This window comes from Pygocentrus nattereri, chromosome 12 (assembly GCF_015220715.1).
Source record: "Pygocentrus nattereri isolate fPygNat1 chromosome 12, fPygNat1.pri, whole genome shotgun sequence".
Taxonomy (NCBI): domain Eukaryota; kingdom Metazoa; phylum Chordata; class Actinopteri; order Characiformes; family Serrasalmidae; genus Pygocentrus; species Pygocentrus nattereri.
Genome location: NC_051222.1, coordinates 7,595,531 through 7,620,153, shown reverse-complemented (window position 1 = coordinate 7,620,153; position 24,623 = coordinate 7,595,531). Strand labels below are relative to the sequence as shown.

The 24,623-nt window shown below is 42.9% G+C and overlaps 1 protein-coding gene across 2 annotated transcripts; it reads left to right on the top strand.

Annotated features, from left to right (window-relative positions):
* Positions 1-1,607: 1,607 nt before the first annotated feature.
* Positions 1,608-23,004, top strand: abcb6a (ATP-binding cassette, sub-family B (MDR/TAP), member 6a). Of its 2 annotated transcripts, none has more exons than XM_017714019.1 (20): positions 1,608-1,783; positions 2,820-3,366; positions 5,980-6,120; positions 6,768-6,957; positions 8,679-8,771; positions 9,808-10,000; positions 10,980-11,101; positions 12,421-12,530; positions 14,435-14,500; positions 15,762-15,887; positions 17,092-17,168; positions 17,264-17,327; positions 17,421-17,506; positions 17,590-17,647; positions 18,248-18,352; positions 19,638-19,812; positions 20,623-20,735; positions 20,821-20,915; positions 21,026-21,094; positions 22,708-23,004. In XM_017714019.1, the coding sequence occupies exons 2-20, from the start codon at positions 2,854-2,856 to the stop codon at positions 22,865-22,867; spliced, it is 2,556 nt and encodes an 851-aa protein (XP_017569508.1). In that variant the 5' UTR covers positions 1,608-1,783; positions 2,820-2,853; the 3' UTR covers positions 22,868-23,004. The 2 variants fall into 2 exon arrangements, with proteins under 2 accessions (XP_017569508.1, XP_017569509.1); XM_017714020.1 differs by having other exon boundaries at positions 1,608-1,807.
* Positions 23,005-24,623: the final 1,619 nt, after the last annotated feature.

Below are 24,623 nucleotides of genomic sequence, written 5' to 3'. Positions count from 1 at the left end.
CCACCATTCTTACATCAAAAAATCTATTTAAACAAATACACTGTTTTTACGGGCGGATGGATGATCACTGTTATTAATGGAAATGAAATTTTGAACGTAAGAAGTCGACTAGTCTGTACGGGTAGGACTTTTATTTTGTAGCATAGACGAATTCTAAGACGATGGCTTTTCCTGATTTATTTTAATGAAGAAATAATGATATAAAATATAATTCTATAAAATAACGTCAAAAGCAACAAATTCAAGCTTGACACGTTTATTTATTGTTAAATAAATATCACAAAAAAATGACACGTTCGAGCTGAATTCTTACCAGTGACATGGGAATTAATTTTACACGTTATTGTTGTTGTAACCGTTTGAATTAACGTCTCGGTCGGTTTATTTTGTCTTCAAAGGGCAGTAATTTTACTAGTTATTCATAAAAACATTTAATCGTTTTAGATTTAAAGTAAATTCTTATTTTCTTTCCAGCTGCTTGACCGGCTTCTGCATTAGGAGTGAGAGCACCGCACAGGACCCGCCTCCTGCGTCGTGATTGGCCAATTCGCACTCAGAAGTAGTTCGCCTGGCCAATCACCATTGGCCAGTGGGAAAAAAATAGCGTCTGTGTTTATGACTGGATTCATATATTTAAAAGGTGGTCAGAGATTTTTGAATGATGTGCAATAGCAGACAAGACAGAAGATTTGGAACATAATAATAATAATAATAATAATAATAATAATAATAATAATAATAATAATAATAATAATAATAATAATAATAATTCCAGTCACATGAGCTGACGTAAGGACCGGTATCAGGCGCTACCATGGCAACGAGGTTACATAAAATCTGTATTAAACCTAACAGACCTGACTGCTTAAACAGAGGAACATCTACGAAATCTAAAGAAATAAAATAAAATACATGAAGTTTCATGTTTAGCGCGTTTGTCAGATCGCGGGTGGGATTTGTTTACATGCTTGTGGGCGAAAATGCTGCTTGCGTTAGTACGTGTGTTGCCAGATTGGGCGGGTTTTCGTTGGATTTGTCATCGTTTTGGGGGCGGGGGGGGAGGGGGAGGGTTTAAGAAGTAGAAGCTCTGTACAAAAACATTTTAAAACATTGAAGAAAAGTGTATTCTTTTCCAGGCTTCTCTCAGATGTTGCGCAGGGAGTCAAACAATGACGTTTTCACTTCGTCATACCAGCTTTTGGTTCTTCATCCAAGTGAAAATAATTATTAAGCCTTAGCACAACAGTTTACTTTTTATCATGTTGGCTTAAACGCTGTATTGTTCGTTAGTTTGCCTGAAATATCGGTTTTAGACATTCTCGGCTGTTCAGCGTCGAGTGCGTTATCCGACAATCTGGCAACCATATTTTTTTAAATTTTTCACCCATACTGTCATAAAATCAGTCTTTTGGTGGCAGTAAATTTTGGGCCAAAAAACACACAATTTATTATTTTACTTTCAAACTGGCTCGATTTGGCGGGAAAACCAAACCTGGCAACCCCGGCGCTGAAAGTTTAGCTCCGCCCACTCGAGCCTCTCTGGAGAGCCTATAGGCCGGAATACGGGTGGGGATCAGTCGGAATAGCGGTGGGGAATAAAATACCGTCTGCGCAAGAGAGTGTCGATCACCGAGTGGCGGATGGAGCTGCTGTGGTAGTGAGTGAGCCCTGCAAGGACAGAGCCGCGGTGTTTACAGCGCGTCCCCCCGCACAGCTGGAGCGGATAATCGGCCAGGACAGCGCTGAGGACCGTAACCGTCGCCTGAGCGCCCGGTGAGAGAAGGTGAGCCTGTTAGCCGCTGTTACGGTGAGTTATAGCCTGTTCGCTAACAGTCGGAGATGTTGTGAATGTCACTGTGCCGGTTTGACTGAGGCGGCCTCGCTCACTCAGTTATCTAGAACACATCTCTAAACACGCACGTTCCTCCTGGAGTACTGCTAAATATCCACGCCTGCCGAGTTTTACAGCTGTCTGAATGAGTTGGCCGTGCTAGCGAGTAAATAAACCTCCAGAAACAAGGTTCTTCAAGGGTTCTTTAGTAACCACGAGCTCCGTATAGAACCATTTCATGTTTAAAGGATTGGTGAGATGGTCTGCAGAGTGATGGACAATGTGTTTCTTTTGGAATGTGGTTCTGTGTAGCACCAAAAAGGGTTCTGCTGTTGTTGTGCATGCTTAACAAGATGGTTCTTCAGGGGTTCTTTAGTAAAGAAAACTGGACAGTGAGTGTAGAAACGAGGAGGTGGTCGGAGTGTTCGGCCTGATTGGTGTCTATCATGTGCAGGAAGATCAGAATGCTTAGGAGATGCTGGTCTACTGAACTAAAATATCTGTATATCTCAACACACACACACACACACACACACACACACACACACATCGCTGCTGTCAGAACAAAACCTCGTATCTCCAACATGGTAACTTTACAGGACAAGGAGAAAGCCTGCTTTACTTTTAATGTAAGTCAATGGAACCAGACATGTTTCTGAGTCATTTTGGGCCGTTTCTTTCAGTCCATTCATCCTGATATTAACACATAATGTAAAGGACAACAGGCGTTTTAAAATAGTTAAAAACTGAAAAGTTACATATATCTGTAAATAACCGTATACCCGAGTTAACCAGCTCCAAACACCAGAAGCCTGAAGCTTATTGATTAACCTCAGTGGCGTCAATGTAATTATATAGGAGGAGGAGGGAGAGTTTAAAACGAAACCTGTCAAGTCCACGAAAAGCTGCTGTGTTCAGACTTCCCGCTCTGACAGATGTGCTTGTTCCTCTGACGCACCAACACTAACACTCCTTTTCATCTCCTCAGCCGTCTAGAGTGAAGACCGCGTCACCCGGCCGCCATGGTGGTGCTGCAGAGCTACTGCGAGGCGGGGGTCTCCATGCAGCGGGTGTGGGTGGAGGACGGCCTGACCCCTTGCTTCTTCTTCACGCTCGTCCCGTCCGTCCTCCTCAGCCTGGCCCTCGTCCTCGGCGCCTTCCACGGCGCGTGCTACGGCCGCTACGGCACGCAGATGGAGCCTAAGTATGTGCCGCGCTCACGCCTCTACGGCCTGCAGATGGCCCTCTCGGCGCTGCTGGTCCTCCAGGCTGTGATCTGGACTGCGGTCAGGGCGGCGCTAGCAGGGATCTACGGGTATGTGGTGCTTTATGGCTGCCTGACGGCTCTCGGGTGGATCTGGGCCTGCGCCTCGCTCAGGCTGGAGCGCCGGAGGGTCCTGGTGAGGGAGCGGACGAGAGGGCACAGCGTGGTGCTGCTGCTGTACTGGGCGCTGGCGTTCGCGGCCGAGAACCTGGCCTTCGTGTCCTGGATGAGCCCTCAGTGGTGGTGGGGGCTGGAGAGCACCGAGCAGCAGGTGGGAGTTCATTCGTATAAAAGAAGCTGCTAATTTTGGCCTTTAGGCCTGAAGTGCCTCAAAGCGAGGTCAGCAACGTGAGCAATGAATGACATTTGGCCCCAACGCTTTCATTCAGCATTGGCTACAGAGCTGAGTGTTCGCTGGACAACAACACGCGCAGCATGACGCAGCGTTTCAGAGCTGATCTGAGCTCAGCGTTGGTCAACACATGACTCAGCGCAGTTCATAAAGGGGAATTCCACTCATTTTTCCAGAATGTTTACATACCAAGTCATTCGGAGTGGTTTGGTGTGAAATGGTTCAGATGTCTTTACAGTGGTGGTGATGGGAACCAGGGGTCGCCATGACTACAGCACAAATATAGCTGTTTTATTTTCCTGTCCAGAGCCACCAGTGAACCTACTCTTGTCTTGTGAGTGTTTATAAGGAATCTTGATGATGGTAAAAAAGTGATAGACCTGAAAAAAGATGTTCTTTGGGGACTTATAACACCCTGCATGTATCCCTCCGCCCTGATCATCTTTTAAAGATAATGCTTTAAGTCAGAAGCTTATCTCAAAACAGCGGCTCAGTCATCAAGCAGTGCATTCATAGCCATTTTACATATGTTGGGATGTGTGGACGTCTGGTTCCTATCACCACCACTGTCAACGGTTCAGTTTCTCTAGAGCAGAGCGTTTCTCACCAAACCGCTCTGAATGGCTTTGTTGGCTGGTTGACTTTGTTTATCAACTCCAACAGCACGGCTGTGTCTGATCCACTCGTACCAGCGCAACACACGCTAACACATTACCACCACGTCAGTGTTACTGCAGGGTTGAGAATGATCCACCACCCCAATAGTACCTGCTCTGTGAGGGTCCAGAAACAGATGGACTACAGTCTGTAACTATAGATCTACAAAGTGCAGCTATACAGTAAGAGGAGCTGATAAGATGAAGTTTGGGATGTTTGTGTAATGTTAAGATTATGAAATGAGCTGTTGTTCTGTCCTAAATTCAGTCCTAACTGAACTTGTCATGGTGACTCAGCGGACAAGGCAAAATTTCAGACTTAAGACGTTTCAGAAATATGGAAATCGCTGACTCATGGTCGAGGCTGGCTGCGTTCCTTTTCCTTCCCCGGCTCTGTCTGGCCACGCCCACACCGGCTCAGTCTCGACCAGTCAGGCTTCACCTCCTCTCACGCTCCTCTGAAGCTCCTCCCAATGACACAGCAGTTCTTCTGCTGGTTTCAGTTCCACTGCCTCAGTGAGCAAGGTCGGATTTGCCTCCAAAACATGCTGGTTTTGCGGCAAACCACTGTGATTACCTCCCTGTTCGGAAGATGAAGTGTGTTTCTGTAGTTTGGAAGCCGTTCTGCTCGTCAAGGCCTGTGAAAGCCGGGGCTGTGGCTGCTAGAATGAACCTATTAATGAACCATGAACCATCCTAAAGCTCAAAGGACAGGGCATGAATGTTCAGCACCCTCAGTGCAGCCAAAATCAGAGGTTCCAGGTTATTAGAGTTGTATTACGCACTCTCTTGGTCCTAATCCAGAATTTCACAGGCAAGGCAGGTCCACAGTCAGAGTGTGTTTGGTTTAGACTGAATAGAAACTGTTTACTGTCTTACACAATACACATCATTGCTGACATTGATTGTATTTGATGAGGCAGGAGGAAAAACAACGTTCTTATTTAAAACTTAGGTGCTGAAATTGAATTAGAGTGAATGTATTTGGGCAAAGAAACGAAACCTTACAGAATCGTGAAGAAAAGTGTTTGGTAATCACGTATTGAATATGCGTGCAACCTTAGTAAGACATGAAACCTGTTTTGAAATCAACATATTTTATATTTTATGCTTTTTTTTGGACAATATGACCCTCAAACGTCTCTTGGTAACCTCAACTTCACGGTACGGAACCCTTAGATCAGCGGTGCTTAAGCTGAGGGGGTCAGTTGATTCACTCTGCTTTGGCCTTTTCTAAAAAAGTAGTACTTGTTTGAAATAGTAAGTCATGGTAAACATTTATCAGAGTGAAGTACATGCCGGTCAGTAGTAATTCATGGACATACTGCGTCCACTTAACGAGTTACCTGTACGGTCAAAGAACAGAGCCGATTTTCCTGTCAGTGATGGCTGTGGAGAAAGCTAGCAAAATGGACAGGGTTCTGCAAACGTATGGTCCTCATTTGTTTGATGAGAACAGTGATGGTGGGCAGGCAGCTAGGGGGCCAGTGGAATGACCAGTGGGGGTGCAGTGGAACTTACTATCCTCAATGAGGGTCTTAGACTAAGGAAGTTTGGGGATTGCTGTTACGGGTTATTAGGCCAAATGCCATGAAGACAAAGTAAGTAATACAGGTGTCCATCAGTGGTCAACAAGCCAAATGGCTGTTTTATGGTAAGTATAATGATGTAGACATTCGTTTGGACAGACTCCTCATTGGTGGGCATGTATGTCCATTATAGCCTCATAGCTCCGCTACAGAACTGAAGGAGTGAGCTTTAGACACCTGGCTGATGGACTATGTTTAGGAAAAGGGGAGACTGTGCAAATGTGACTTGTCACCAGACCTTCATTCTGCCCACGGTAAGACCCAAATGACCTTCTGTCTGTCTGTAGGTGGAGTTTGCGCTCTGGCTGGTCCGTTATCTCAGCACCGGGATGCTGTTCTTGTTAGGCCTCAAGGCTCCTGGGTTGCCACGGCGACCGTACATGCTCCTCATCAACGAGGATGAGCGTGATGTGGAAAATGGAGGACAGGTGTGTGGATACACAATAGTCTTGACTTTCTCGCTGGTCACTTTATTAGAAACGACATGCTTGTGCTTCCTCTAGTTGGCCGCTTTATTAGAAACACCACCCTTGTGCTTCCATTAACTGGCCACTTTATTAGAAACACCAACCTTGTGCTTCCTCTCACTGGCCACTTTATTAGAAACACCTATTTGTACCTCCACTCATTGGCCACTTTATTAGAAACACCTACTTTGTACCTCCACTCATTGGCCACTTTATTAGAAACACCTACTTTGTACCTCCACTCATTGGCCACTTTATTAGAAACACCTACTTTGTACCTCCACTCATTGGCCACTTTATTAGAAACACCTACTTTGTACCTCCACTCATTGGCCACTTTATTAGAAACACCTACTTTGTACCTCCACTCATTGGCCACTTTATTAGAAACACCTACTTTGTACCTTCACTCATTGGCTACTTTATTAGAAACACCTACTTTGTACCTTCACTCACTGGCCACTTTATTAGAAACACCTATTTTGTGCTTCCACTCACTGGCCACTTTATCAGAAACACGTACCTCCTACATCCACTCCCCCATCATGATTACATTACCAGTCTCAGTTAAATACACTGGCGTGTTCTAACTCGTGTCTGTTCTCCAGCCTCTGCTGGGCGGTGCTGCTCAGAATCAGTCAGCCTGGCGGGACTTCAGGAAGAAGGTGCGTTTGCTGATGCCGTACATGTGGCCCAGCGGCAGTGTTCTCCTGCAGCTGCTGGTGCTGCTGTGCCTCAGCCTGCTGGGGGTGGAGCGCGCCATCAACGTCTTCGTGCCCATCTACTACAAGAACATAGGTGAGTTACAGTACTGTTAATATTGAAAAGGTTAGCGACGTTAATAGTTTTGTTTGGTTTTTGATTCAGCTGTTTTAGATATTTCAAGTTTCTCGGCAACAACAACAAGCTGTTAAATGATAAATAACTCACTGTGATTAACTGCTTTTAGTCATTTAATGCTGAAGGTGCTGAAGGTTTTGCTTTAAAAGCCGTTTGAACGCTGTGTTTGAACGGGAGCACTAAAATCACGCATTCTGCCATAGCAACGTGCAGCTGGGCTTCAGCTGGGCTTCAGCTGGGCTTCAGCTGGGCTTCAGCTGGACGACGATGACTGGTTTGAAGGGTAAAGCTAGGAAGACGTGTTAACAGAGCTGCTAGAATTGGTGTCATTAATCGTTTGCGTACGGAAGGCCATGAGGTATTTTCTGGATTACTATTTTGAAATAATGCGTTAATTATCTTATCTCAAGATAACAAAAGTTGCTGTATTAAGATAACAAGTTATTTATCTTGTTGAAAGAACGAGTTGCCTATCTTGTTAGCTCAGAAAACGTCTGTCATAAGATCACAAAATTGTTATGGTAAGATAAGTTACTTACCTTGTGAACTCAAGATAACAGTTGTTATCTGAGATGACGAGTTAATTATTTTATTTCAAGATAAAATTCTCTCAAAATAACAAGTTACTTATCATGTTATCTGAAGATAACGAAAGTTGTTATCTGAAGACGACGAGTTATTTATCTTGTGAGCTCAAGATAGAATTGTTATCTCAAAATAATGAGATGCTTATCTTGTTATCTCAAGATAACAGTCCAGGAAATTATAGCCTCATGGCCTCTCCAGACCTCCGTGTTTATGGAAATGATAATTTACGTTAATAAGACTGTTAATGTGCTGGTAAGGCCATAACTTTGACAGGCCGTTTCATGTATTTGCCTCAGTGGGAAAATTGGGTTTGGTGATTTACGTTTACATTTACAGCATTTGGCTGACGCTCTTATCTGGAGCGACTTACAATTTGATCATTTTACACAAGTAGGCGAAGGCAGTGTTAGGAGTCTTGCCCAAGGACTCTTATTGGTGTAGCGTAGGGTGCTTACCCAGGTGGGGATTGAACCCCAGTCTATAGCGTAGAAGGCAGAGGTGTTAACCACTATGCTATCCAACCACAAACTCTTCACTGAAGACCATCAGTACTGAAGGACTGAGCTTCATTCTGTTCCACTGAGCGTAATACCAGGGCTGAACGATTTAGGGAAAATATCTAATTGCAATTTTTCAGAATAATATTGGGATTGCAATTTAAATACAGCAAATTTCTATACATTAAATTCAAAATATATAATTATAAATTAATTTCCAGGCTTGATTTTATTTATTTATTTATTTTGCTCAAGAAGACGATAATATCCACTTTTTGTGACCGCTTGAACGCTAAGTGATCAGGCTGCCAGTTAGTTGTGATGGTTGTGATGTCACATATGCAGAACATGAGTGTTTTGATGCTTCTGATTGGTCTAACTGATCTACAGGCAGCTCACAAGGTCTGTGTTATTAGTTTATCTTTTTCCATTTAAAACTTGCAGCTCTTGTTTGTAAATTGCACCTTCAAATTGTGAGTTCGACATAAAAACAGTTCAGATCTTTCAGCTCTACGTAATCCCGAAGAGCCAGGAGTTTGTGTGGTGTTATTGAAGGGAGTTATGAAAAGGCCACACTTCCGTTCTTGTGTGCAGTGAACCAGCTCACAGATGACACCGCCTGGAAAACCGTGGCTGCTACAGTGTCTATCTACGTCCTGCTGAAGTTCCTGCAAGGTGGTGGAGCTGGTAAGTGTGTGTGATGTTTTTTTTGAGAGATTAACGTTTGCCAGAGGCAATAAAAAGATTAGTTCAGCAAAAAAAAAAAAAACATTTTTTAATAGTAAATTATTACTAAATAAAAAAAAAAATCTTATAGTTTTCTTTAAATGATGAAAATTGTGAAAATATAATACATCACTTTTTATATTCAGCTGAATTCCCGAGTGACTCCAGTGTTTCTATGTAAACGCCTCGTTTTTAATATGTAAAGCATGTGGGTATGGCTTAGGAATTCACTTGCAGTGTGTAGCTTGGCCAGCAGGGAGCGCTATAAGCACGCAAGTCACCGTAAAGCTACACTAGAAGGAGCTCCTGAATGCACGTTTGCAGTGGCATCTATTAAAAGAACAATCTATTTTCTTTATTACTTAGTTACTTAGTTATAAAACTAATAAAGAAAATGAATTAAACAAATAAAATGAATTAAAGATTGAAGTAAATAAATTGAAAATTACATTTTCAAAAAATGTAATTACTAAATTATTTAATTACTAATTACTTCATTGTTCATACTAACAACTTAATTACTAAATTATTTAAAAAATTTATAAGAAAAAACTAAGTACTTAATTTTTAATTAACTGAATTGAAATTAAATAAATTGAACATTTTATTTTCAAAATATGACGTTTTTATTGACCAAAAATGCTGTGTTCATGTGGATGAGAGGTCAGAACATAGAGAAAAATTACATAAATCAAAGGTAAACCATTTTTTAAAATAATTGAAATATAAATCAAAACCAACATCAACAGTTTCGTCACCTTTTTATTGTGGTTTTATTCTAATGTGTCTCTCTCTCTCTTCTCTCTCTCTCTCTCTGTCTCTCTCTCTCTCTCTCTCTCTCTCTCTCTCTCTCTCTGTCTCTCTCTCTCTCTCTCTCTCTCTCTCTCTCTCTCTCTCTCTCTCTCTCTGTCTCTCTCTCTCTCTCTCTCTCTCTCTCTCTCTGTCTCTCTCTCTCTCTCTCTCTCTCTCTCTCTCTCTCTCTCTCTCTCTCTCTCAGGCTCCTCCGGCTTCATCAGTAACATGCGCTCCTTCCTGTGGATCCGTGTGCAGCAGTACACCAGTCGTGTGGTGCAGGTGCGCCTGTTTGCCCACCTGCACGCGCTGTCTCTGCGCTGGCACCTCGGCCGCCGCACCGGCGAAGTCATCCGCAGCATCGACCGCGGGACCTCGTCTATCGACAGCCTCCTCAGGTCGGCCAGATTCACTCCCAATACAGCTACACAGCGGCTGCAGCACAGCCTGCGGAGTCTTAGCAGCTTGTGGAGATACATGTGGAGCAAAATATGGGTTCATTTATTGGTCAGTGAATGCTAAAGCAGTAGAACATGAGGGGGAGTGTGTTACTGCGAAATAACAACATGGCTGTGATTTGGCGATAACTCACTCCTTCATGTGCTCTACTGCTTTAATACAGCAGTTAAATAAATACAGTAAGAAATGAATAAACTGGCCGTGAACGCGGCGTTTAATATGTTTTAATGTTCAGTTCCTTCCTCGGAATTATAGCTCCTTAACGAGCAGCTTGTTGCTTCATCAGAGTAACAAGCTCCGCCCACTTGCTGCACAGCCGGCAATTCGTTCTCCAGCTCCTCACACTAAATTCCCAAACTGTCGTCTCCACTGAGCAGCTTTTCAGTCGGCAGCTGTGACACAAGATCAGCTAAACAACCTGGAATCAGCCAGAAATTAACCCAACACCATTCACCAAACGTGTCTAACCAAATCAGACAGAGCCATAAAACTGCAGCAATATCAGGTTCAGCTCAGTTTTGTCACTTTTTGCCAGATCAATATTAATGTTGTTTTGTTCCAGCCAGTCTGTAAAGCTTCTTACAGCCCGGTTAGCTTGGCGAATGGTGTTGGGTTCATTTCTGGCTGATTCCAGGTTATTTAGCTGTTCTTCTGTCACAGCTGCCGACTGAACAGCTGCTCAGTGGTGATGCCAGCTTTGGAATTTAGTGTCGTCTCATCTTCAGAGTCTGACCAAATCGGCTGTCGGTCAAAAGTGATCTTAAAAGTGTCCATTTTCTTTTTGTGGCAAAGTCCAGAAGTGAAAATGTCCAAATGGCTTCAGTGTCTCCTACAGCTGGCAAAGTCGTTGCTTAGCAACGGCGTCTCAGTGGAGTGATACAGGGTGGTGAATTTAATCATGATTCTCTTGGGTTGCAGCTACATCGTGTTCAGCATCTTCCCCACCATCGCCGACATCATCATAGCCATCATTTACTTCATCTCCTACTTTAACGCCTGGTTCGGCCTCATCGTCTTTATCTGCATGGCCCTTTACCTCAGTGAGTACCGGCACTGAGCTCCACAGCTCCTTGGTCTTTAGCCTCATAGCATAGAAACAGGCGCTGTTTTATTGATCAAACTTCAGAAAATAGCTGAAGTCCTGACTCTTTTCTACTGTCTTTGCTTTAGCTTTCTGTAAACATTATGAAAAAGGTAGTAGTAGTCATTTAGCCAATACATGTATAAAGGTTCGCTAACAAGTAATGGTAGCTACCAGTTAGCATTGTGCTAGCTAGAAACGTAACAAAGGTTGTTTATTAGATCTGAGAACTGTCTGGGTGTGGCCTAATATTCTAATAAGCACGCTTGATTGACAGTCTTCAGTCCCACACTTCCAAAGTGCTAAACTGAAGCAAAACTAAACTCAACAGAGTGAAGATGAGTGAAACAAGCTGTTGGTGTACAGGTCATGTTATAGACTGTCCACTGCGTCCACCCACTCAAAACACTGTCCAACTTGGCAACGTCTTAAAGAGAGGTTCTTATTGACGCCAATGCATCCAGAGAATGCTAGCATAGCCATTTGCAGAATAGCTGCTAGGCAGTTGCTATGGTGTCCTAGGTGGTTACTAAGCAGTTGTCATGGTGTCCTAGGTGGTTGCTAAGCAGTTGCTACACAGTTGCTATAGTGTCCTTTGTGGTTGCTAAGCAGTTGCTAGGTTGTTACTAAGTAGTTGCTAGGTGGTTGCTATGGAGTCCTAGGTGGTTGGTAAGCAGTTGCTAGGTTGTTACTAAGTAGTTGCTAGGTGATTGCTATGGAGTCCTAGGTGGTTGCTAAGCAGTTGCTAGGTTGTTAGTAAGTAGTTGCTAGGTGGTTGCTATGGTGTCTTTTGTGGTTGCTAAGCAGTTGCTAGGTGGTTGCTAAGCAGTTGCTAGGTGGTTGCTATGGAGTCCCTAGGTGGTTGCCAGTTAGTTGCTAGGCAGTTGCTAAGCAGTGGTTACTGCCCCAGTTTACCTCAGCTCTGATTGGTAAGGGCGCTGCTCATCCAAGTGCTACCCAAGGCTGACCAGTTTACCAAGGCTGACCGGTTTACATCAAAAGGGGAACGCTGGGAAAAATCCGGCCAGTTAGTGGACATTGGAAGGTCATTCGCAGGGCATTCTTTGTCCATGTATACTGTGTGCCCACAAGAGCAAGATTGGATTGACATGGATTTAGGTTTTCCCAGGATTTTAAATAATATCTAATAGACTATTAGACTCTAATAGAGTTTCTAATAGACTCAAAATACAGACAAATTCATGCAGTTACTGTTTGTGCAAGAACAGATAAAAGATTAAGAACTGCTGGATTGACTTTGTTGTTTTTCTCTGTAAGCTCTCACCATCATCATCACTGAATGGAGGACGAAGTACAGACGGGATATGAACACTCACGACAACAACGCCAAAGCCAAAGCAGTGGACTCCCTGCTGAACTTTGAGACGGTAAAGTATAAATCATGTTTGAGCTCAACCGTAACCCACGCCTAATCTCGCGCACCTGACCTGATTAAAGCTGAAACTAAGCCAGGTAGATGCAGGTTGGCCTGCTAACAATCTGGCATTTGTTCTAGATTTTTCTGATTCATTCAGAAAAGTGGTAGTGTTACAACAGCGGTTCCGGAGCCTGAGTTCACAATGTTCGTGAAGGTCGTTCACGACTGGAAGTTGTAGTTAGCGATTGTCCTCTTTGGCACAGATAGAAGCAAGAAGGCCAGATGTTGTGAGAGACTCGACGTCTCTCAGCATGTAATGGTGGGTGGAGTATAACGGAGTTACAAGCCTCTTTGCTTGAATCCGATCTCTGACACCATGGTTCACACTCTTAATTATATATTTTATCTAACTCTTTATTAGAGCGAGACGAATGTGAAAAAGGTGAGATGAGCTGCCTTTCCACCATTTACAGGCTTTAACTTCTGTTCGGCGCTGCTGCCATGGTAACAGTGAATGATGTGAAAAAAAAAAAAAAAAGAAGCACATGAATTCCAATCTGAGCGTCACATTCAGGTTGCGCAGCCACAAATCGGATACGTATTCGATGTAGGACCACATATGAAAGGCTACGTTCACATTGAACGCCAGGTTGAAGTGGCACAAATCCAATTTTTTGCCCTAGTGTGACTCAGATCTGATATTTTCAGGACTGTGTGAACACGCAAATCTGATTTTTTGCCCTAGTGTGACTCAGATCTGATGTTTTCAGGACTGTGTGAACACGCAAATCTGATTTTTTGCCCTAGTGTGACTCAGATCTGATGTTTTCAGGACTGTGTGAACATCCAAATCTGATTTTTTGCCCTAGTGTGACTCAGATCTGATGTTTTCAGGACTGTGTGAACACGCAAATCCGATTTTTTGCCCTAGTGTGACTCAGATCTGATGTTTTCAGGACTGTGTGAACACGCAAATCCGATTTTTTGCCCTAGTGTGACTCAGATCTGATGTTTTCAGGACTGTGTGAACACGCAAATCCGATTTTTTGCCCTAGTGTGACTCAGATCTGATGTTTTCAGGACTGTGTGAACACGCAGATCCGATTTTTTGCCCTAGTGTGTCTCAGATCTGATGTTTTCAGGACTGTGTGAACACGCAGATCCGATTTTTTGCCCTAGTGTGACTCAGATCTGATCTGAGGAAAAAGAAGCTCAGCTCATCCCTTCGTCTCGCTCTAATAATCAAGCTGAGAGCTGATCAGAGTTAATTATCTTCTCAGCGAAGCTCGTTCTGCTCATTAGTTTGTGCTGATGATGCAGTGATTCATTCACATGACGTTACTGTGTTCATGTGGGTCATTTCATGACGTTGGTTCGTCCACATTAATGACAGATTTGAATCACTTACCTAAACGAGTGTGAACCATCATGCCAGAGAGATTGGATTTGAGCAAAAAAACTGATTTGAGATATGGGGCTTGTAATGTGAACGTAGCTAAAGTGGCGCAAGTCGGATTTGAAAATATCAGATTTGCGTGTCCACACAGCCCTGAAAACATCAGATCTGACTCAACTGAGGGCAAAATATCTGATTTGCCTGTCCACACAGCCCTGAAAACATCAGATCTGAGTCACATTAGGGCAAAAAATATCGGATTTGTGCCTTTTCAACCTGGTAATGTGAATGGAGCCGAAGTAGCTTTATTAAATGAATGGTTACCAAAAAACTGTTCTGCTTTTTTAGTTTTTGCACTGCCATCATAAAGTTTTCAGTACCATAGTCTTCCATTTCTGAGCTACAGTAGCCTCGTCAGACACCAGATACGTCTTATAAACAGATGGATCATGATTCATATTTGATATTTCATACATTGTAGGTTCATGTCTAATGTGTCATTGTGCTGTTATTGACAGGTGAAATACTACAACGCAGAGAGTTATGAAGTGAGCCGCTTTGAGGAGGCCATCCTCAAATACCAGGTAACTCAGCTTTGTTCAACACTGTTTGACTTCATTCTAAATGAGACATGAGATCCGTATATAAACGCTAAATTATCGAGATTATTAAGCATTTCTTTAGCATGTTTTCAGTTTCATTGCTACCTTGTTTGGTACAGACTAATCAAACGTTTTAGTTTGGCCTGTTTTGACAGGTGGGAACACCGTATGTCTCGGCTCAGTTATAAGGAGTTTGGATTTTAATCCCGTCTGATTCTGCCATATCAGTCATTTTTACAGACAGGCTCCCACATGTGTTCTAGCAGATTTGACCTAATATAAAAAAACTAGATATAATGCACGTTATATTGATTCTGTGCAAATTGACAGGCTGGTAAATATTCGATTGTATGGAAAATGAGTTATTTCCACTGTCCTGTCAGACTGTAAAACTAATCCTGTCCCCATGTAAACCTAATCTTGTCCCTATGTAAAATTAATCTCATGACCGTATTAAACTACTCCTGTCCCCATGTGCACGTAATCCCATCCCAATGTAAAACTAATCATGTCCCCATGTAAATCTAATCTCATCCTCATGTAAAACTAATCCTGTCCCAATGTAAATCTAATCTCATCCTCATGTAAAACTAATCCTGTCCCCATGTAAATCTAATTTCATCCTCATGTAAAAAGAATTCCATCTTCATGTAAACCTCATCCTGTCACCATGTAAACATAATCCTGTCTTCGTGTAAAAATAATCCCATCCTCATGTAAACATAATCTTGTCCTCATGTAAAATTAATTCCATTCTCATGAAAACCTAATCCCATCCTTATGTAAAAAATAATTCCATTCTCATGTAAATCTAATCCTGTCCCCATGTAAACCTAATCCCATCTTCATGTAAAAATAATCCCGTCTCCATTTAAAAATAATCCTATGCCCACATAAACCTAATCCCATCCTCATGTCAAAATAATTCCATAATCATGTAAGGCTAATCCCGTCCCCATGTAAACATAGTCCCGTCCCTATATAAAAATAATCCTGTGTTCATTTAAAAATAATCCCATCTTCATGTAAACCTAGTCCCATCCTCTTGTAAACCTAATCCTGCCCCCATGTAAAAATAATTCCATTGTCATGTGAATCTAATCCTGTCCCCATGTGAATCTAATCCCGTCCTCATGTAAAAGTAATTATTCTCTCATGTAAAACCTAATCTCATCCATATGTCTTGTATTGTATGTTGTAGTTTTACATACTTATGTGCTGCTTTTTTCCTCTGTTTGCTCAGCTGTTGGAGTGGAAGACCAACGCCTCGCTGGCTCTGTTAAACCAGACCCAGAATCTGATCATCGGCTCAGGCCTGCTGGCCGGCTCACTGCTTTGTGCTTACTTTGTCACAGAAGGCAAATTCAAGGTACTTTTGTGATTTCACAGATACCAGCATATTTACATGTGCCTGCCTATTCAGCCTACTGCACCTTAGCCCCCCCAACCAGTGAAGTTATAAGGAGTGAGTGCAGACTGCATTTTGAATGACCCACAATGGACAGCCAGTCATAATAGAGCTCATTTACATATATCAACTTATATGCATTAAAGGCTGTTTAATTCTTATTATAGAGAGCAGCAGAAGAGACCTCAGAAGAGAAAAATCACATGACATACGTAGAATATTGGCCCATTTATTTATTTATTTTAGTCTCTAATTGCTTTCTCTTGGTTTTTATGTTCTGCTTTGTTTCATTCATTTGTCATGCAGCTCCAGGTAAAGAGGAGATATTAAGTACATTTATATCATTTGTAGATCTAGAGTGAGATCATACGTCCTTCATGTCTCTGCTGTAGCGTTTCTCCTAGTACTCGTTCATTAGCCACTTTATTAGAAACCCCTGGCCTCGTAGTTCCACGTTGCTGGTGCAGAGTTAGAGACCGTAACTCATCTGTTAATGTTGCCATCCTCTAGTCGTTTATCAGTGGTCAGTTTCTGTCCACAGAGACACCCTTGGCTGGGTGGTGGACCACTCTCAACCTAGCAGGTACACTGAACACTTCCTGTGCTGAGAATGGTGCACCACACTGGTCAACAGTGGTCCTGTGATCAGAAACTAAACAGCGACGAGTAGAGTAGAGGGGTCTAATAAAGAGGGGAAGTACAAGGTAGGCATTTCTAATAAAGTGGCCAGTTAGTGGAATTATAAGGTAGGTGTTTCTAATAAAGTGGCCAGTGAGTGGAATTATAAGGTAGGTGTTTCTAATAAAGTGGCCAGTGAGTGGAATTATAAGGTAGGTGTTTCTAATAAAGTGGCCAGTGAGTGGAATTATAAGGTAGGTGTTTCTAATAAAGTGGCCAGTTAGTGGAATTATAAGGTAGGTGTTTCTAATAAAGTGGCCAGTGAGTGGAATTATAAGGTAGGTGTTTCTAATAAAGTGGCCAGTGAGTGCATTTCTAGAATATATGTTTTGTACAGTTGTAGTGTAGTGTGCTTAACAATCCTGTGAATTGGCTGCACCCACTTTCATATGGTAATGAATTATGTCCATATGCTAATGTAATAATAACTATTGCTCTTCTTCAAATGAAAGATATATAACTGTACTCTCTCACTGTCGACCTGCAGGTGGGAGATTATGTCCTGTTTGGCACATACATCCTCCAGCTTTACACGCCGCTCAACTGGTTTGGCACGTACTACAGGTAAGCACTGCATTCAGCCACAGCTCTGTACTTTATTGTTGTGTCAATCAGAAAAAGAGGAAGGCAAGGAAGCAAGTATCCCTGTTTCCCTCCAGGGTGATCCAGAGGTCCTTTATCGACATGGAGAACATGTTCCAGCTCTTCACAGAGGAGCAGGAGGTGAAAGACTTTTTTTCCTTCACAAAAATACAAATCTATCATTAAACTCTATGAGAATATGAAACGAAAAGTTGGCCCTGTGTTGGTGATCAGGTGAAGGACGACGTGAATGCGGGAAATCTCGACTACAAACAAGGGAGGATTGAGTTTGAGAACGTCTTCTTCAGCTACACGGAAGGGTTCGCTTATTTTTTTTGGCTAATTTAATTGATAAAACTCTTTATCGAAGCTGTTTGTTCAGTTATGACACTTATCTTCATAGGAAGGAGATTCTGAAGGACATTTCTTTCACCGTCCTGCCAGGCCAGACTGTTGCACTCGTGAGTAAAACATTGCTGCGTTAAACTTGCCAGCAAATCAGTCACTTGACCAGACCTGACTAACCCCATTGAATCCAACGATTATTACACTGTAAAGAGTAGTACCCACTAACTTTAATGACTACAATGCAGATTGGCTGTGTTATGAATACTTTGTTATGCATATGAATAGTGTGTAATAGAAGTAGTAATGACATGCTTAGAAACGTGTATACTTGCAAAATTTATCACAGTAACATATCATTATACTGCCCACCCTACCAGTCCCTTAGTCAGCTATATACACTGAGCAGGCATAACATCAGGGTCACCAACAGGGTCAATGGGGGTCCTGACCACTGAAGAACAGGGTAAAAGGGGGTAACAAAGTACCAGAGAAACAGATGGACTACAGTCTGTAACTGTAGAGCTACAAAGTGCAGCTATACAGTAAGTGGAGCTGATAAAATGGACAATGAGTGTAGAAACAAGGAGGTGGTCATTATGTTAGGCCTGATCAGTGTATAGATGTATTAAACTGTAAAGGGGCTGTTGTCTTTGTTAAATGTACTTGGTCTTTTATGAATTCTTCATGGTTCTTCTCTTGTTGAATGTCCCCAGGTTGGCCAGTCAGGCTCAGGGAAGAGCACCATCATCCGCCTGCTCTTCCGTTTCTATGATGTTCAAGGGGGCTGCGTCCGCATTGATGGCCAAGACATTGCCAGGGTGAGAACTCGATGAGTGTGCTTATTGAGACACGACACATGGACATAAAAGTGACTTGGCACAATAACAACGAGAATAATGGCATGTTCGACAAGCATTGTTATATAACAGTTTTGATATCGAACATGGCTTCGCTTCTGAAGAGTCAGTTTTGGTCCTGGAGGACCAGCGTCCAAACTGTTTGGTGTTTTTCCTGCTCAAACATCCCAACTAACTGGAAATTAACCAGTGAGTTGAATCAGGTGTTTTTTGAGCAGGAAAATCCCCAAACTCTGCTTCAGGGCTAGAACTGATTACCAGATTGTTTAAACTTTTTACACTGGACTGGTCCATTTTTTTAGGATTGGCCAGTACCAATCCTCCAAGGACTCGGTATGTTCTAGGAGACCAGGGAAATGTTTTCAACATGCAGATGTGCTATGAATTTGTATCCAAGGGTTTCTGTTGTCGCCGCCATTATTGGGACCGAATTTCTGGCTTTGCTGTCCCGCATGAATGAAACTAGAGGTAAAACATGGCTAAAATTACTCTCCTTACTTTGGAGGAGAAAAAACGTTACCACAACAAAGTTGATAAAATAGGCTGGGATCCCCCCAGTTTCCCCTGAACCCCTGATCCCACTCAAACTGGAGGAAAGCTACCAAATTTGTGTTTTCCTAATGTTTGTATTCATCTTATACACAACACCTCTCCCTATTCTGGAGAGTCTCTCAGAGCATTTAAAAGCACAGAAGCCCACTGGCTCTTCACGTCAGGGTGGGTCTTGCATAAAGAGGAGAACAACTCATCATAGGAGGGAAGCAACATCGGCTAATTAACACCTATGTGATCAGTGTTGCTCTCTGTTTCTGGAGATTTAAATGAGGTTTGAATGGAGAAACATAAGAATTAAATCTCTGACTGAATGTCGTGGGTCGGAAAAACTATGTCGTGTTTCAACAGACGTAATTCTGTAAGTTTGCTGGTGCAGTTCAGCTCCAGTCCTCCAAGCCCTGCTCTGCTTAACTGTGGTTTCCCTGGTTAAAATACCTGATATTATTAGCCAGTTAATCCCTTCTTGAGCTGAACGAGGTGTGAACAGCAGAGAGAAACTGGATTGAAGGTCTGTGTATCTCTCATCTCTCGGCACAGCTAATTGAAGGCGTTGTGCAGCGCAGTCACTCCCTGATTCGGTCCTCTAGTTGGTGGTGACTCTACATGTGAGGTCACGCCAGACCCATGAATATTAAACGTTTATTAAATGTTAGACTGTTTGACATGCTTGGACATGCTGTGTCTACGTCAGGTAAAGCAGGACTCTTTGCGGGCGCACATCGGCGTCGTCCCTCAGGACACCGTCCTGTTCAACGACAACATCCGCGAAAACATCCGCTACGGCCGAGTCTCCGCCACGGATCAGGAGGTGGAGGAGGCGGCCATCGCTGCTGACATTCATGAGAGAATTCTTTCCTTCCCAGAGGGTAAGCAGCTCCTCTTGGACTTAGCAGTTCCGAACAGACCTTAACTGTTCTAGATTACCGTTACAATGTTATGTTCAACTGTGCACCAGCGTGAACGGACAGTAAAATCTACAACCCCATTTCCAAAAAAGTTGGGAAGCTGCAGTTGGGAAGAGCAAAATTCAATGATGTGCAAATCATTTAAACCCTAAATGATTGAATGAAAAATAGTACAAAGATGACAAATCTGAGAATTTTTTTTTTTTTATATTTGCCCATTTGATGCCATCAACATGTTCCAAAAAAGCTGGGATGGAGGCCTGTTTACCGCTGTGTTTCTTCACCTCTTCTTATAACAACACTCTGTAAGTGTTTGGGAACTGAGGAGACTCTACTGTAGTTCTTGTTTCATGCAGGATTTCAGCTGCTCATCAGTTCCTCTGTTGTATTTTTATTTTATAATCTGATAAAAATTTAGTAAGTCTGGACTGCAGGCAGGTCAGTTTAGCACGTGGACTCTAATAATACAAAGTGGGGCCCGGCCAAGGGAGGGGCTTCTTCAAAGAGTCTCTTGTACTCGCTCTCTCTGGCATAGCCTTTGGCCTGGAGGCCAGTATCCTCTCTACTCTACAGAGAGAGCTTGTTTTTAAAGGTGTCTGTGGAGCTGCTGTGAACACTCCGAGCACCTATGTGGGGAATGGTCACAGCATCCCGTTTTTTGGACATGGGGTTGTAGATTAGTTCCAAAGTTCTGAACGTTGTAGAAATCTGGAATGAGCTGCTATCAGCTCAGATTTGACAGCTTTGTTGTTTTGAATTGTCATTTTATAGGCTATGATACCCAGGTGGGCGAGAGAGGTCTGAAGCTGAGTGGAGGAGAGAAGCAGAGGGTGGCCATTGCTCGCACCATCCTCAAAGCCCCCCAGATCATCTTGCTGGATGAGGTAAGTGAGCACTTCACTTCTGTTTCCTCTCTAAACCGCGTGGCATCGGCTTTAATTTCCATTTGCAATTTCTTTGTTTCATCAGGCCACCTCAGCCCTGGACACCCAGACGGAGCGCAACATTCAGGCCTCTCTGGCTAAAGTGTGTGCCAACAGGACCACCGTTGTGGTGGCCCACAGGTAAAAGATGCACGAGTGAACCATCCTCAGCACATTTCAGATCAGTGTCCTTCTGTACTGCACATGTTTGCCTTTCGTAGGCAAGTCAGTAACATCATTGTATGCCATAGGTTGTCAACCATCATCGGAGCAGATCAAATCCTTGTTATACGTGATGGACAGATTGCAGAGAGAGGAAGGTGAGGAGCGGCTTTTCCTTCTCAGCGTTTCCTCTAATCTGATCGTACACCCTCAGTGGCCACAGTAGCTCCACCTTGCTGGTGTTTGGTTAGAGGTTGTAGCCATCTGTTGTCATCTGTTAGTCTGGCTCTTCATCAGTGGTCAGTTTCTGACCACATAGCCACTCTTGGCTGGATATTTTTGGGTGGGGTTCCTCTCTCAGTCAAGCAATGACAACAGTGTGCCAGCAGATACTCACACCAGCACCAATTTGGACTGGGGTCATTTAAATACATTGTGAAATGATCAGAAAAATGGGTATAAGATGAGCATCCAAGAATAACCTCATCCTTTTTGAGCAAGAAGGGGCCAAGACTTGGGCCCAGTCCCATTTTACTTCTTGCCACTACCACTTAGCCCTCAGCCCTCTGTTTTGCATGTTCACGTGTAGGGGTAGGGTGTCCCGATGTTTGTTGAGAGAGAGGGTTTGTTGAGATGTTAGGGATACATGGCCCTCCAAATGGAGGTTTTTCAAGACTCACTCCAAACAGAGGATTATGAGAAAAAAAGGAAAACCGACAGGATGGAGCACAAGAAACCAAAGTAACCCACAAATGTGAGAATTTTCTCAGTTAAAAAGTTACAGTAACCACTGTTTATCTTAGTTTGTCGTTTCAGTGGATTATGGTCCTCCTCTTCATAACAAGCATAATAAATCACTGATAGCCTGCTAATGTCTCGGTAGCTAGCTAGCTAACTTTCCCGTTCCACCTTAAATAGTCCAGCTGTTCTGACACCTGAATCTCCAGAATGTAGCTGCTGTACCATTTAAGGTGGAAACAGGAAGATTTGAGCAAGAAGTTGGAGAATATCTGACTGCAGCGTCATATCACTGAAGAATTAGGGGTGGGCGATAATAAATAATTGCCCCCCTCTTTGAAGGCGTATGATGCCCTAAATGTAACTAAAGCCCAGCAGTGAGGAGCTGAGCTTTACCCTCCTCTGCGGTCACTGCAGACGGGCAGGGTCACCTACAGAGCAGCGCTGGTAGCTGTTAATGAAGTAATGCTCCTTTTATTTGAGGGTCCCATTTCAGAGGGCAAGATTTCAACTACTACCCCTTGTAACTCAGTTCCAAGGGGCAAGGAGACAATCGAAAACAAGGAGTAGGGGGGAAAAAAGACATGGGATTGAGCCTTATAATTCAGTGTTTTAAGAACAACATTCTTCAACAAGCAGTTGCAAAGATTTCACATTTTGGAGCAGCATGTGGGCCTTTTAGACTCTGTCTTCTTCAGGAACTTCAACATGATAACACCGAGAAACATTCTGTATGTTGCAACAGCATGGCTGCAGTCAGAGAGTGCAGGTACATGACTGGCCTGCCTGATTCGGACTGAAATCACATGGCACATTATAAAGTGATTATTAAGGAAAAGTGATATAATACAGTGGTAAACGTCCTCGCGAGCTCTCCTAGCTAAAACATGAAATATCATGTTTTTGTATTGTTTTCAATGTAAAACAGGTCAAACTGAATTTACTGATCACTGCTTTCTGTTTGTATTAGCAACTGTTTTTTGGAATTGAGGGTTCACTATCACTAATATGTCGTCTTCTGGCTCTGCTGCAGACACGAGGAGCTGCTGGCTAAGGGAGGTCTTTACTCTGACATGTGGCTCCGGCAACAGCAGGCACAGGACTCCGATTCGGCCTCTGACACAGAAGCCAAAGACACGCAGCCCGAAAAACTACAGCCCCCAGCATCCTCTGCGGCCCACAGGGGTCACTGACAGCCTTCGTACACTAAGGACGGGTGTTAAGCTTCAGAGGGTTTCATTTTGCACCGAGCGTGCTGGCTTTATGTTTAGTTTGATATACCTGTGGGTTTCATATGAGGCCAGTTCTCAAAACATGAGGTATAATTTCATTGTTTTGGTGTTTTGTTTTGATTATTTTGAGGGGGAAAAGAGTAGAGTTAGTCCTTTTATACACAGCTTCACACTTTTAATTTAAAAATGTTAGGTTTTCCAAACGTTTATGGGCAGAATTCAACAACAGCCCATTGGCATCTGTTATCTGTGATATTCGAGTGCAGAGAAATACATCGAAATTATTGCTCATGGTAATGAAACCTAAAATACAGATGGAGTAGATAGAGATCAGGATGAAGAACACTGGAATATTTAAGTTAACCACTCCACTACTACCGTATGCATATCGCTTGGTATAGCTGTGTGAGCAATACGCGCAACACTTAGGTTGAATATAATTTGTATTTCATCTTGTTTTTTTTCTTCTTTAATCATTTTATTTGACTATGTTTCAATACTTTGGGGCCAAGGGTGCGCGTTAAACATTAGAGAATCAAATCAGCCCTCACTCATCAAAGTTGCCTAAAAAAGAGCGCCTTTAATGACATACAAACTGCTTTAGTTCATGAAGCCTTCACACTGGTGAGCGCAATCAGGCTCGGTGCGTGAAATCAAGCTCCGCTTAGCGCCATAATCTTATTACGTATTTACATGAAGCCCTAATTTATACAGATGTTTCAGTAGGGAGTCAATAAAACAGCATTCAGCAGCTCGTGAGACGATGGCTGAGCTCGTAGGCAGAGTATGGGGTGGAGCAATGAGTGCCTAGCGCCCCCTACTGACCAAACCAGGTAGTGTTAAAATTATAGCCAGTGGAAAGAATAAAATGTGAAATGAACAAAACATCTAAATTTGTTTAAAGATAGTAGACTGTTTAAAAGGTTATGATTGTGTAGTGTGTTTATTTTCCTAAAATAATGTTTAAACACTGCATTGTTGCGTCTTTTGCACACGCTGTGTTTTGTATTGTTTTGTAGGCGGAGTCCGTCTTTAAATGGAACGTGGAACAGTTGCAGCATTAGTTTATACCAACGTGCATAGAAAGTCAGTACGTCCACTTTTGTACTGGGTCGCCAGGCGTACGAATAATTAGCGTTATTGTTATTTTCTATTTTTATTCTTATTTAAATCTTGTTCATAATAGGCAGTTAGTTAACTGCAAATCAGTCAGGATAATGAACGGTTATGTTCTAATTTACACGCTTCTACCACACACGAGATTGATCATACAGGTACGGCGAAGATGAAACAGATGAATAACATAATTTGCGTGCAGCCGTTTTATGTTGAAAAGCCATAAGCTTTTTTTTCTGATTTTCCTCCAAATCTCTCCTAAATTTAGTTGCTTCCAGTTCCACCCACTAATCAGGACTCCCCTGTCACATGATACCAACAGCGTTAGGAGGGTGAAGGCTAACACAGGCTTGCTTGCATCTTTTCGAACTGACGCTAATGCAACGTCACTGGACAGCCGAACATGCTTGCAGGAGAACACTAAGCACCAGCTCTGACTAGCTAAAAGACACCTGCAATGACTAGTGATGGGGGGGCCGTTCTACCCACCCAAAGAGAGCGAGGCCAGTTGTGCTCTCATCCACTCCCGGCCACAGACGGCTGTAGTATCACCAGGGACCGAACTCGCGATCCCCTGGAATCAGCTTTGATGCATAAGGGC